Source organism: Xenopus laevis, chromosome 8L (assembly GCF_017654675.1).
Source record: "Xenopus laevis strain J_2021 chromosome 8L, Xenopus_laevis_v10.1, whole genome shotgun sequence".
In the NCBI taxonomy this organism is placed as follows: domain Eukaryota; kingdom Metazoa; phylum Chordata; class Amphibia; order Anura; family Pipidae; genus Xenopus; species Xenopus laevis.
The window spans coordinates 88,477,859-88,491,469 of NC_054385.1; the positions used below are offsets into that span (position 1 = coordinate 88,477,859).

A 13,611-nucleotide genomic window follows, 5' to 3' on the forward strand; every position below is an offset into this window, starting at 1 on the left:
ACAGTCGTGTTTTTATCTGTCTTTATAGGTTGATGATCTTCTTATTATTGAAGAGAAAATTGACTTGGAAGTTCGGTCATTGGAAACTTGTATGTTCGATCACAAAACCTACTCTGAAATCTTAAACAGAGTTCAAAAAGAAGTTGATGATTTGAACCTTCACTCTTATTCCAATCTTCCCATCTGGGTCAATAAACTTGATATGGAGGTAATTCTACATCTAATATTGTTTTCTTAATATACTTTACAAGTGTTGTCTCTCTCTTTCTTGCGCGCTTGCAAGCTCTCTATCATATTTCAATAAAAACTTAAACTGCTTTTGTTTAGATTGAAAGAATTCTTGGAGGTCGTCTTCAGGCTGGGTTGAAAACCTGGACTCAGGTCCTAATGGGGCAATCTGATGACAAAGCAGATGTTGACATGGACACAGATGCTCCTCAAGTTAGTCATAAACCAGGAGGAGAGCCTAAAATCAAAGTATGTAGCCTTATAATACTTAACCTCCACCATGAGTTTGTTTTTATATATCTAATGCTAACCACCTTTATGTATGTTGCAGAATGTTGTACATGAACTTCGAATTACCAACCAGGTTATTTATCTGAATCCACCAATTGAAGATTGTAGGTATAAACTTTACCAGGAAATGTTCTCATGGAAAATGGTGATTTTGTCACTGCCAAGAATTCAGAGCCAAAGATATCAGGTAAAAGCAACTTGAATATGTTACAGTATGTTTCTCTTGTTAGTGTTTAGTAAAAGTATTATTCAATTCAAGATGGCCTTCGGTAACTTGCATCATATGAACACTTTGTATATAGTTTTCTTTGATAGATTGCACATTTTCCATTATAAATCTACACTAACAGAGTATATTTTAAGTCCTTCTTTTGTATTGTTAACTTTATTTAGTAAGGATTGTGGTGTAATTCCAGGTGTTTTATAGGTCATCCATTAATAGGTTTGTACGCGAGACAACAAAATGCTTGAAATTGCTCTTGATTTAAATGTGTACACATTACTTTCAGACTTTTTTTTTTTTAATTTAGCGAAGGTTTACCAAAATTTATTCATTTTATGAGGCAGTTTAAAGGGATACTGTCATGGGAAAAAACATTTTTTTCAAAATGAATCAGTTAATAGTGCTGCTCCAGCACAATTGTGTGCTGAAATCCATTTCTCAAAAGAGCAAACAGATTTTTTTATATTCAATTTTGAAATCTGACATGGGGCTAGACATATTGTCAATTTCTCAACTGCCCCAAGTCATGAAGAACAATGGGAAGGTAACCAGATAGCAGCTCCCTAACACAAGATAAGAGCTGCCTGGTAGTTCTAAGAACAACACTCAATAGTAAAAACCCATGTCCCACTGAGACACATTCAGTTACATTGAGAAGGAAAAACAGCAGCCTGCCAGAAAGCATTTCTCTCCTAAAGTGCAGGCACAAGTCACATGACCAGGGGCAGCTGGGAAATTGACAAAATGTCTAGCCCCATGTCAGATTTCAAAATTGAATATAAAAAAATCAATTTGCTCTTTTGAAAAATGGATTTCAGTGCAGAATTCTGCTGGAGTAGCACTATTAACTGATGTGTTTTGAAAAAATCATGTTTCCGATGACCGGATCCCTTTAAACATGAATATTGTTTGGTGTGCAGTTCTATGTAATAACTAAATTTACAGCAAAAATGTTCATCAGTGCCTTGGTTGCCCTTTAGTATTTTTTTTGAACTTGTATTTGTCAGTAACTCAAGAAAGATAGAAATGTTGCCTCAGCAAAGTCTCTAAGACTTTAGTTTTCAGACTTAAAAGCCCCATAACACATTGGTCGTGTCATATAAGTCTCAATAATATATATAAAAATAAGTATTCTACACAAATATCACTCTAATTCAGGGTTTCCTGGAATATCAATACGGACAAGATTCAGTTGTTAATTGATTTTTACAAATTTAATTAGCCTTTGAGCCACCCTATTTGAGGTCATTCCCAAGCTTGTGTTTCTTTACCAAATGCTCTTAGATGAACTCCTAAATATATGAAGTAATATTCAGATTGAAACAAGGTTTAAAAATATATATTTAAGGTCACCTGTGGTGATTAACCACATTGTATGATGTCTGACAGTCTAAGTAACTGACCATGAAATAAAGCTATGGATTTTTTTTTTGTCTGTTATCGCTTTCTTGTTTTACTTCTGAAGATCTTGTTAATTTTTTCTAATATTATATAGTCATAATATATATAATATTATATGTTTGATATAACAATTGCCATTCATTTGGCATTGATTATGGCACACTTTAACTTGAAATTGATTTTTCTAGCAATGCCAACTGCTATTCAAAGGAAGGTGGGATGCATATAAAGCTACATATTTAAATTGATGGCTGACATGTTAAATTAAAATGTGTGGGGAAAAAATGGGCTTATAAATTATGCTGTTCTTTAATATACTATGTATTTCATCACTCAATCTGATAGGTTGGTGTCCATTACGAACTATCGGAAGAAGAGAAGTATTACAGGAATGCACTGACCCGAATGCCTGATGGTCCTGCAGGTCTCGAAGAAGCTTACGCTGCTGTTATGGGAATAGTGACTGAAGTGGAACAGTATGTTAAGGTGAATACTGGCTTATAAACAAAAACATATTGGCAGCATAAGCATTTAACAAGCCAGGTGCTTTGTAATAATTTACAATAATACTGAATAAAAAATAGCTTTTGTAAGCATTACCAGTTTAGATATAGGTATGCAAAATATGCTTGAATATATATAGGAAGTTTACTTTAACATTCTTTGTAAAGCTCTATGTAGCAAGGTTAAGCATTTACTGTAAGTGTAAAAAACAAACAAAGCAGGTAAAAGGTTATTAAATTGCCTTTGAAAAGCTTTATATCAACAGGCAAGTATTTCTGCTATTGCTGTGGATTTGTTTTTGTCATGCAGGGCTTTTTGACTTATTTATTTTTCACATTCAGGGTTCCTCCCAAGAATGCATGGCATGGCATGCTTTTCATTCAGGTGTATCTACCTGCAATTTCGAAGTCCTCATACCTGTCCCCTCTACCCAAAGGTTTCACAGGTTCTGTTTGAACCCCTGTGCAGTGAGCTGATTGCAGTGATTCTGGATGCTCCTCACTGGTCGAGGAAGTACTAAACTTCAGTGAGGCTTCCTTATATTCTCAACCTTCTTTCACAAGGCTCTCTGCTGCACTGCAGTAGTCATCTCTTCAACAATGAGGGGATAGTCTGTAGGTAGAAGGGTGGATATCATCCAAATAGTGATTAAGGTTTTGTAAACTAGTGACCAAAACAAGACAAATTTGGATCAAAAGGGCTCTACGGTTTAATAATTTCTGAGCTGCAGAGGTTGAAGATAAAAAGAGGGGGTTAGTGGTACAAAAGCAATTTGTTTTACCACAATTGTGGGGACAACCACTGTAATCAAACTGTTCTTTGCATTCAGGAGCTACTTTTTAATTGAAAGTATTTTTCCAGAGTAAATCATAGCAAGAATTAGTTTAACTAATTTTGCTTAAGTTTTTTCTTTGCACAAATGTATAAAAAATGTATAAAAAGTAACTTTAAGGGGAGAGTGTTCTATTTTGTGATTTTGAAATTAAAAACTTTTTCCTCTTAATTTTAGGTATGGTTACAATACCAGTGCTTATGGGATATGCAAGCAGAAAACATCTATAATCGTCTTGGAGAAGATCTGAATAAATGGCAAGCACTACTGGTTCAGATCAGAAAGGCCAGAGGAACATTTGACAATGCAGAAACCAGAAAGGAATTTGGACCTGTCATCATTGACTATGGAAAGGTCTGTTCTATCTTCTATTCTAACTGACCTAATGTTTTTATTTAGAAACTGCTATTTTTATATCATTCAATCTAGCTTGCATTAATAACCCTTTTTATTCTTTATTTCTACAGGTTCAGTCTAAAGTGAACTTAAAGTATGATTCCTGGCACAAAGAGGTGCTAAGTAAATTTGGTCAAATGCTTGGACAAAACATGACAGAATTTCATTCTCAGATTTCTAAGGTATGGTAAGAGTAATCAAGCAAATTCTTGAGTTTCTTTTAGTGGCATCTCTGGTAATCTCCTTCTTTTTTTTTTTTTTTTTTTATATTCTGTTTATAGTCTCGTCAAGAATTGGAGCAACATTCAGTAGACACTGCCAGTACTTCAGATGCTGTGACTTTCATTACATACGTGCAGTCTCTGAAAAGAAAGATAAAGCAGTTTGAAAAGCAAGTAGATGTAAGTCAATTATTTTATCATATTCTGCATGCTTGTTAAAAGAACAATTTCTAAATTGCCTTTGTTCTATAGTATGTGGTATGAATGTTTGTTCATTTTCTATCTATTATCTCATTCTGTTAGCTATTTTAGCTGAAAAATTACATTGTTTTAACCATTTAAAGGAGAACTAAAGCTTTACTAAAGAAGTAGCCTAGAAATGGCGTGCATTATGTTTTGGGCTTTTGTACCAGCCGAAGGCAACCAAAGCCCTTTAGCGAGGCAGATCTGTGTCTCCAAAGATGCCCCAGTAGCTTTCCATATTCATTTCTGCTAATTCACTGCACATGCTCTGTGCTGCTGTCACTAACTGAGCTTAGGGACCCACTCACAATATACAGTACGCATAGAATATAACTGTCATAATATAAGGCCTATATACATAATACAGATAATTACTACATGAATTACACAGAAACTAGCATCACAATTTAATTATCAGCCCTCCTATATTAGAGGCCAACCCAATTTTCTGTTTGATAATTTGCGACGTCCCCTAAGCTTAGCTTCTCAACTGTTGCTCAGAGCTCACTGATCACATGTGCATGATCTTCCAAGATGGTGGACCCCCCCTCGTGACAAGTTGAAATCCTGGGTCATTGTTGCTATTGACTAGCTGAAACTTTAGACTGGTGCAATAAGTTTAGTATATAAAATATGCAATTTTAGTCATATTCATTTTTAGGGTTTAGTTCTCCTTCAAATGTTGTTGTCCTCTGTCAGTTTGTGCCTTTTTTGGAAGATTCAGTTGTGCACTGTGTTAAAAAAATTGAGTTGCATTGTTTTTTTCCCCTCTTATAGCTGTATCGTAATGGACAGCGTCTGCTTGAGAAACAAAGATTTCAGTTCCCGTCGTCCTGGCTCTATATTGACAACATTGAAGGAGAATGGGGGGCATTCAATGATATCATGCGCCGTAAGGATTCTGCTATTCAACAGCAAGTTGCAAATCTTCAGATGAAAATTGTTCAAGAGGACAGAGCAGTGGAAAGTCGAACAATTGATTTACTGACTGACTGGGAGAAGACTAAGCCTGTAGCTGTAAGTTTGTTTAATTCTTGCCAAAAATTGCTAAACATTGACATCTTTTCTTGCACAGTGCGAGCAGATATGACAGCAATTATTCTTGAACTGAATTAACTGTACCTCAAGGATGAACCTTTATAATACAATTTTTACATTAGGTTTGCTAGGACAAGCAGCTTTCTATAAAAAATAGTTTCTTTGCTATTATAAATAAAAGTCTGTCATATGCATGAATACATGAGGGGCTACAATTGATTTTAACCATAATTCTGGAGAGTATTTGTGGTTCAAACATTCTAGAAGTTATTTAATTATGAAATGTAGATATTTGTTATCTCCCTGTGTAACTATTTTGCTTCTGTCACATTTTTAGGGAAGTCTGCGTCCTGAAGAAGCGCTTCAAGCACTGACAATTTATGAAGGAAAATTTGGCAGACTAAAAGATGATCGAGAAAAATGTGCTAAAGCCAAAGAAGCACTAGAACTAACTGATACAGGGCTCTTAAGTGGCAGTGAAGAACGAGTTCAGGTAGTATGCTATTGGACACGTACTGTGATTTATTTCAAACTTGCTAAGTAGTAATTCTATATCATATGAACCTTTGTTTTGTTATGCAGGTAGCTCTAGAGGAACTACAAGATCTGAAAGGTGTTTGGTCTGAACTTTCTAAAGTATGGGAGCAGATTGATCAAATGAAGGAGCAGCCCTGGGTTTCTGTACAGCCTCGTAAGGTACAGTTAGTTTTCTGCCCTGGACTTTCTAGTTCTCACTAAACCACAAAGTGCTCCAAGTCTCCTAAATTTTTTTAAATTGTAATGATTTTTTTAGATCAATTCTTATATTCTAATGTCCCCTCTATAACTCTGTATGTAGAACGTTAATATAGCACTGTTGGGTTACACAGTGCTGTACAATTCTACACATCTACATAGAAAAAGTACTCAAGTAAATCTTTATCTAGAAAAGTACACACAGATATTACAAACCTTATAATAAATAAGTATAAATATAGAGATTTAAGTGGAATGTGGTAAAAGACACTGTAGGAAGGAGGTCTTAGTCCAGTAGAGCTTCCAGTCTAATTGAGTATATAATAGACAGGCACAAATAGAAGGGCAATGTGCACAAAGGTTTGAGCTTTTCCCATTATGTGCCAGATCTGGACCAGGTAATGTTCTATCGCTCTAAAATGTAGGATCAGAAGTCTTTTTGAAGAGGTTGAGAGAGTGTTGTCTACAATGGAATTAAGGGATGGAATTCCAAATGTAAGGAGTCACAATATAAAATGGTGTAAACACTTGGGTAGTCAGCTTTAGTATTTATTCCCTACAACACATTGTGACTTCACATTTGACTTAATATATTTGACTTAATATATTTTTATTTTATAACAGTTGCGGCAAAATTTGGATGGGTTGTTGAACCAGCTTAAGAATTTCCCTGCACGTTTGCGACAGTATGCTTCCTATGAATATGTTCAAAGACTCTTAAAGGGTTATATGAAGGTAATGCTCAGAATTACTTTAGATGAGGTCATCTCACTTTGTCCACTGTATTACCTGAAAGTATTTTACTATGTTTCTTCCATCAGATTAATATGCTTGTCATTGAACTAAAATCCGAAGCTCTGAAAGATCGCCACTGGAAACAGCTCATGAAGAGACTTCATGTGAACTGGGTTGTGTCGGAACTTACACTAGGACAAATCTGGGATGTAGATCTGCAAAGAAATGAAGCAATTGTTAAGGATGTCCTACTTGTTGCACAGGGAGAAATGGCACTGGAAGAATTCTTAAAGCAGGTAATTTGCTAGTTGGTGTGAATGATTATTGTAACCTGGAACCTTTTACTTTTTCTCTTATCTCTCTGGGGTACACTCTATCCTCCAGGAGGCAGGACACTTGATTACAAAGAAAAAGGGGCATGCCTGGACTACCTAGGCTTTACCCCTAAAGTCATGTTCACAGGAGGTTGGTCCAACATAGATCGCAAGGAGCCTTTGGTCAGCCGGTAGCGCTGTCAACTGGGGCGATACTGGGGGCACGAGTACTGTCCCCAACTAGGTTAACCCCCCGATGCGGGAATACAGTAATACCTCCTGGGGCAGAAAATAACCTCTCTTGAGTCAAGCCACCCAACTCTAAACCTCAGGGAGACCAGGGAGCTGGCCGGGATGGGACAGTGAGTATCACCGGTTCCTCCACCGGCAGGTGGTTAACTGATTAACCCATTGCGGAACGCTGAATTGCGCAACATTTAGCTCATATGTGAATTTAAACGCGCACGATTTTGGACGTGACGTCGCGAACATGGTATGAGATGTCGGGGGCCATCTTAAGTCTCATGTACCATGAGCAGGAATGCAGCACACCTGCCTTCCTCTTCTAAGTCCAGTGGTGCACAGGAGTCGAACATCTCTCACCCCTGCCACCCAGGGAGAACAGCTGTACTGAGGTGCGAGCTCCACTTCATTCAGCAGACACCTATCGCAGGCAACCTCCTACCTTCTCTAGCACTCCACCTGCTCACATGGCAGAAGGTAGGGCCAGGGCACTGTTTCCCCAGGGAGGGGGACATGCAACAACAACAGCAGCAGTGATGGCGGAGTTCACATATTTTGCGTGCACCAGACTCCATTGCTGGCTCTATTACTGACTACATTGCGAAGGCCATTTCGAAACTAGACAAACCCACACACGACAAGCACAAGTGTTGAGCTCCTAAACACTGACACCTCTCCTCCCACAGTCACCTCTGACGCATCCATTGGGTTGGAGTCAGAGGGGGGGGGTTCTCTCCCTCTCCATCAGGGGAGGAGGAAGTGAGGGACTAAGACCCCCATCATGACGTGGAAGGCATCCCCAGGGCAGTAACTGAGATCTTAAAGCTTGATACATCGACCGAGCAACCCTCACAATCCAAGACTCTTTTTAAACAGCAGAGAAAGGCTGCATCCTGCTTCCCATTGTACAACTACTTTCTGTAATCCAAGTTGAATGGAATTCGTCGGAGAGAAAGTTCCAGGCTACATGCAAGTTCTTAAAGTCCTACCCATTCCTACCCAGGAATTGATTGAGAAATGGTGCAATCCACCATTGGTGGACGCACCAGTCTCTAGGTTATACCAAGACCACTACCTTACCGGTGACAGATGTGGCTTTCTAAAGGCTATATTTTCAGCATGTGGATCGGTGCTGTGACCATCCCTGGCCTCAGCGTGGGTCAGCAGAGCAATAGAAGCTTGGTTGGAATCCCTTATTTTAGGTCTCCAGGATGTTACTCCCAGAGCAGATCTCCTCCAATCAGCACATTACAATGCAGAAGCCAGTTCATACCTGTGTGAGGCAGTACTGGAAACGACCCAACTTACAGCCCGCACTTCTGCATTAGCAGCTCGGTGCACACTCTGATTGAAGAATTGGTCAGCCGACATTAGCTCCAAAAAGTCATTGATGGCACTTCCCTTCAAGGGCCAGAGGCTTTTCAGAGACGCGCGAGAGAAAATTATATCCCAAGCCACAGGGGGCAAGAGCACTTTCTTGCCCCAATCGAAGTCTAACTCATCCAATACCTTTCGCCAGGGGAAAACTCTCTCTCCTCCAGATTCTACCCCCCATGATCCAGTCAGGGTCCTAGCGGTCCAGAATTGTTTTTTCACCTTACACCATGCAGGCATCATTGTCCAGGTACTGCAGCAACAGAGTTTGGCGGATATTACTCCAATCTATTCATAGTTCTGAAGGAGGGGAAATTCCTGCCAATTCTGGATCTCAAGGGGCTGAACCGTTACATCAAAGGAGTAAGGTTCAAGATGGAGACTCTACGATCAGTCATTTGGGGAATGGAACTTGTCATTGGATATTTGGGGCTCCTATCTCCATGTTTCGATATGGGCAGCACACCACCAATACCTCAGGTTTGCCAACCGCCACTACTGTTTGGCCTATCCTCTGCCCCCAGAGTCTTCACATAACTGATGGCAGTCACGGCGGGAGCATTAAGACTCCAAGGAATCTCAATGACGCTGGTGCCCAAAACGTGCAGGCGTCGGCGCGCATTTTGGCCAGTCCACGGAATGCTCTTCCGAAATCCAGGGGGAGGCGGAGCTTCCTCAGAAGGGTCCATGGCCCGAGTATACTGTCAGGGCCCGAAGGCGCAGTTTGGAGTGCGGACCAAGGAGGAAGCAATCTAGGCAAACACAGTTTGTGGTACAAAGGATCAGGCAGAAGAATCATCAGTTCAGGCAAAGGTCGGTCCAGGCAGCAAGATATCATGGTCGAGATTTCAGGCAAAGGTCGAGAATCAGGAAAGCAATAATAATATACACCCAGGAACTCAAGATAGTAGAACCTATACTCGGGCGCTGAGAGAACCTTCTGGCGTCTTTAAATAGGCTTTTGCGTCAGAACATGCCAGATTACATCATAGGATGTGCGCCAAAATGCGAAAAAAGGCGTCAATACGCTGCGTGTCACGCTGGCGCCTGAGGGCCACGTGGCCTCCTCTGGGCGCCGCCATCTTGGACGCGCCGGGGATGGCCAGAACGCCTTACAATTAGAACCAAAGGTGTTCCTTCCACGGAGCAAGCAGATCAGTTTACAGCGGCAGGTACAAAGCGTGGTACAGACTCACATGATTTGCCATGCAATGAGAGTACTGGGCAACATGGTGTCCACAATGGAAGCGGTTCCATTTCACTGATATACCTCCGCCCCCTACAATCAAATATCCTTCAGAGATGGAAAAGGGAATCACTACTACAGCCTTTCCCCTATCTCGGGAGACCAAATCTTCCCTACAGTGGTAGCTTGTTCCGCAGACCCTATCAAAGGGGCAGTCTGGGGCCACTCCAGACTGGGCAGTGATGGCGATGGACGCCAGCCTCTCGGCACAGTCAGTGGACGTAGTCCCAGGAGGAAGCGCAGTTATCCATAATGTGTTGGAACTACAGGCGGTGCGAGTTCAATGCAACAAAGCCATGCCTGTGTCATACGTCAACCGCCAGGGAGGAACAAGGAGCAGAGGCGCTCTTAGGGAGGCCCAAGGGATCATCGAGTGGGCTGAGCTGAACGCGGTACACCTGTCAGCCATCCACATCCCAGGAGTAACCAACATTCAAGCAAACTTTCTCAGCCGCCACCAGATCGATCCAGGGGAATGGGAACTCCACCACGAGGACTACCAAATGCTGGTTTGTCATTGGGGATCTCATTGCCTCCAGACACAACCTCCAGACACAGGGAGGTTGGCTACTGTGATCCTCTGGCAGACAGCATAGATGCTATGACACAGGTCTGGAGGTTCGACCTAGCCTATCTGTTCCCTCCACTTCCCATGCTTCCCAGAGTGCTCAAGAAGGTGCGACGGTCAAACCTTCTAGTAATAGTAGTAGCACCTTTCTGGCCAAGAAGAACTTGGTTCCACGATCTTCACGCGTTTACCATGCAGACCAAACCTACTGCATCAAGGGCCCATCAACCATCACAATCCGGGCCTGTTCATTTTGATAGCTTGGCTGTCCATCTGGAGTAGAAAAGGATTTTCAGAGGAGGTGATATTCACCTTACTGCAAGCCAGGGAACCGGTCTCTGCAAAAACCTACCACTGGATATGGAATGCATACTGGTCATGCTGCCGCAACAAGGGAGTTTCCTTCGAACATCTGTCTATTCCATTGGATCCGGGCACACTCCACAAGGGCAGTGGGGGTCTCTTGGGCCTGGAGCAACACCGCCTCAGCTGAGCAGATCTGCAGAGCGGCAACCTGGTCCACAGGTTCACAAAATTCTACCACGTCAACACCTTCGCTTCAGCGGCAGCATCCTTTGGCTGCAAGGTGTTGCACGCTGTGGTGCAGCCCTAGAGGCTGTGACCATATATGCAATCTCTGCCCTCCTTGTTACTGTTGGGATGGCTTTAAGTCACCATTGGTCTCCTGTGTCCCCCAGAGCATAAGAGAAAATAGGATTTATACACTTACCGTTAAATCCCTTTCTCTGTAGTTGACAGGGGAACACCGGACTTCCCATCCGGATTGCACAGTTACAGTTTTGATACTTAGTTGAAATAGTTTGTGTTCTCTAATTTTCTTTCATGTGTCCAGAGTACCTACTGAATTTAGAACAGAAGTGCTAGGGGTAAAGCATAGGTAATCCAGGCACGCTCCTTTTTGGTTTGTAATCAAGTGTCCTGGAGGATGGAGCTTTACCCCATTGGTCTCCTGTCTCCCCCTATCGACTACAGAAAAAGGGATTTAACAGTAAGTGTATAAATCCTATTATATCATGCCCAGTTTTGCCTCTTTTTTTTTTTTAACTTTAAAATACAAAAACATAGATGTTGTAAAGAGCTACATCATCCTTTTTTATATTTGAAGATCCTATTATGTGAATTAGATGTAGACTTGTATTTTTAAAGAGACATTGATTGAAATTAAGAATGCTGTCTCATTCCCAAATATGTATTGCATCTTGAATGTCTTTCAAATGCTTTGTTATTTTGCCTCCAGATTCGGGAAGTGTGGAATGCATATGAATTGGATCTAGTCAATTATCAGAACAAATGTCGCCTGATTCGTGGCTGGGATGACTTGTTCAACAAAGTTAAAGAGCATATCAACAGTGTCTCAGCTATGAAGCTTTCTCCATACTACAAGGTAATAATATATTTTTCCTTTTTTTTTCTCCTAGTGTTTGCCAACTTAATGTGCTATAAATAATTTTTGGTTTGTTTTCTTGTAGAGATACATAGTTTATAATCTCTAACTTTGCATATTTGTTTTTCTGGGGAAAAACACAGGTTTTTGAAGAGGATGCCTTGAGCTGGGAAGACAAATTGAATCGGATTATGGCTCTTTTTGATGTGTGGATTGATGTACAGAGAAGATGGGTATACCTTGAAGGCATCTTTACTGGAAGTGCAGATATCAAACACCTTCTTCCTGTTGAAACACAAAGGTTTCAGAGGTATTTAACCCACCATAATGTCACTTTTTTTTAAATTAAATAACATTTCCAGGAAATGCTTTAATATGTAATAAGGGAAATTAACATTTTGATTATTTCCTCCTACACTTTTTTAGCATCAGTACAGAATTTCTGGCACTTATGAAGAAAGTCACCAAGTCTCCTCTTGTAATGGATGTTCTGAACATACAAGGTGTGCAGCGATCTCTAGAAAGACTGGCTGACTTGCTAGGCAAGATCCAAAAAGCTTTGGGAGAATATCTGGAAAGAGAGCGTTCATCATTCCCTCGGTACATAAAAAGATCACTGCTTATATGTGTGAATGTATATTTTATGTTTAAAAATATATTAAGATTTTAAACATTTTTCTTTCCCAGATATAATGTTAACCACCAAGAAAAACATTTACATACATACTTTTGTGAGTGGCCAAGACTGTGGTCACCAGGCTTTGACACAAATTTTGTGTCAGTTGCTCATATTCCAAATAGCTTAAATATACCACCCTGTAATAAAGAAACATTCTGTATTAAAAAAAATTTTTTTTATTTGGGAAAAACTTCTTGCTAGGGAGTATTTGGCCTATTGATAATTAAGATGCTTAAATTCTTAATTATCTGCAGATTTGTGAGTGCCCTAAAACTTCTTCAGGCAATTAGCCACCTTGTTGGAGAAAACATTCCAATATTTTCAAAGATCTTGCATCTGAAAAAAGGCGCTGATTTTATGAAATGTTTTTTTATCTATTTCTCCCACTTCTAGTTAAAAGTTCTCCTCCCCCAAAGGAATTTTGACTTCAAATATAAATTATCCTTCCCCAAAGGAATTCTGACTCTCATACATGAACAAGGCCCACATTGCCTGCCTGACATGTGTAGTGTAGTTAAAGGAGAAGGAAAGCTCCAAGACAGTTTTTTGCCAACAGATTAGCCACAATAGTGCAAGCTAGAACGCCATATTTACTCTGCAGAATGCTTTACCATACCTGAGTAAATGGCTCTAGACACTGTCTCTGTTTAGGATAGAAGCTGCCATATAAGCTTGGTGTGACATCACTTCCTGCCTGAGTCTCTCCCTGCTCCCTCATAGCTCTGAGCTCAGAATACAGCAGGGATGGGAGGAGGGAGAGAGGAGCAAACTGAGCATGCTCAAGCCCTGCCCTGGAGGTTTAAGCTGAAAACAAGTCTGATACAGAAGCCCATGAGTACACAGTAGAAGAAAATAAATGTGGTGTTTTCTTTTGACAGAGGACTCAGAGCAACATTACTTTGAGGGTTTACTGGTGTATTTATATAGACCTTTCT

General features: G+C 40.4%; 1 protein-coding gene across 1 annotated transcript in view; it reads left to right on the top strand.

Annotated features, from left to right (window-relative positions):
- Nucleotides 1-13,611, top strand: part of dync1h1.L (dynein cytoplasmic 1 heavy chain 1 L homeolog) — an 85,486-nt gene that overhangs the window by 10,534 nt on the left and 61,341 nt on the right. Inside the window, exons 9-23 of the mRNA XM_018230562.2 lie at nucleotides 29-208; nucleotides 328-477; nucleotides 560-706; nucleotides 2,489-2,629; nucleotides 3,657-3,833; nucleotides 3,947-4,057; nucleotides 4,157-4,276; nucleotides 5,117-5,356; nucleotides 5,715-5,870; nucleotides 5,960-6,073; nucleotides 6,737-6,847; nucleotides 6,934-7,143; nucleotides 11,851-11,997; nucleotides 12,141-12,307; nucleotides 12,424-12,597. Of these exons, the coding sequence (XP_018086051.1) occupies nucleotides 29-208; nucleotides 328-477; nucleotides 560-706; nucleotides 2,489-2,629; nucleotides 3,657-3,833; nucleotides 3,947-4,057; nucleotides 4,157-4,276; nucleotides 5,117-5,356; nucleotides 5,715-5,870; nucleotides 5,960-6,073; nucleotides 6,737-6,847; nucleotides 6,934-7,143; nucleotides 11,851-11,997; nucleotides 12,141-12,307; nucleotides 12,424-12,597 (2,345 nt within the window). The remainder of the gene's footprint in view (nucleotides 1-28; nucleotides 209-327; nucleotides 478-559; nucleotides 707-2,488; nucleotides 2,630-3,656; nucleotides 3,834-3,946; nucleotides 4,058-4,156; nucleotides 4,277-5,116; nucleotides 5,357-5,714; nucleotides 5,871-5,959; nucleotides 6,074-6,736; nucleotides 6,848-6,933; nucleotides 7,144-11,850; nucleotides 11,998-12,140; nucleotides 12,308-12,423; nucleotides 12,598-13,611) is intronic.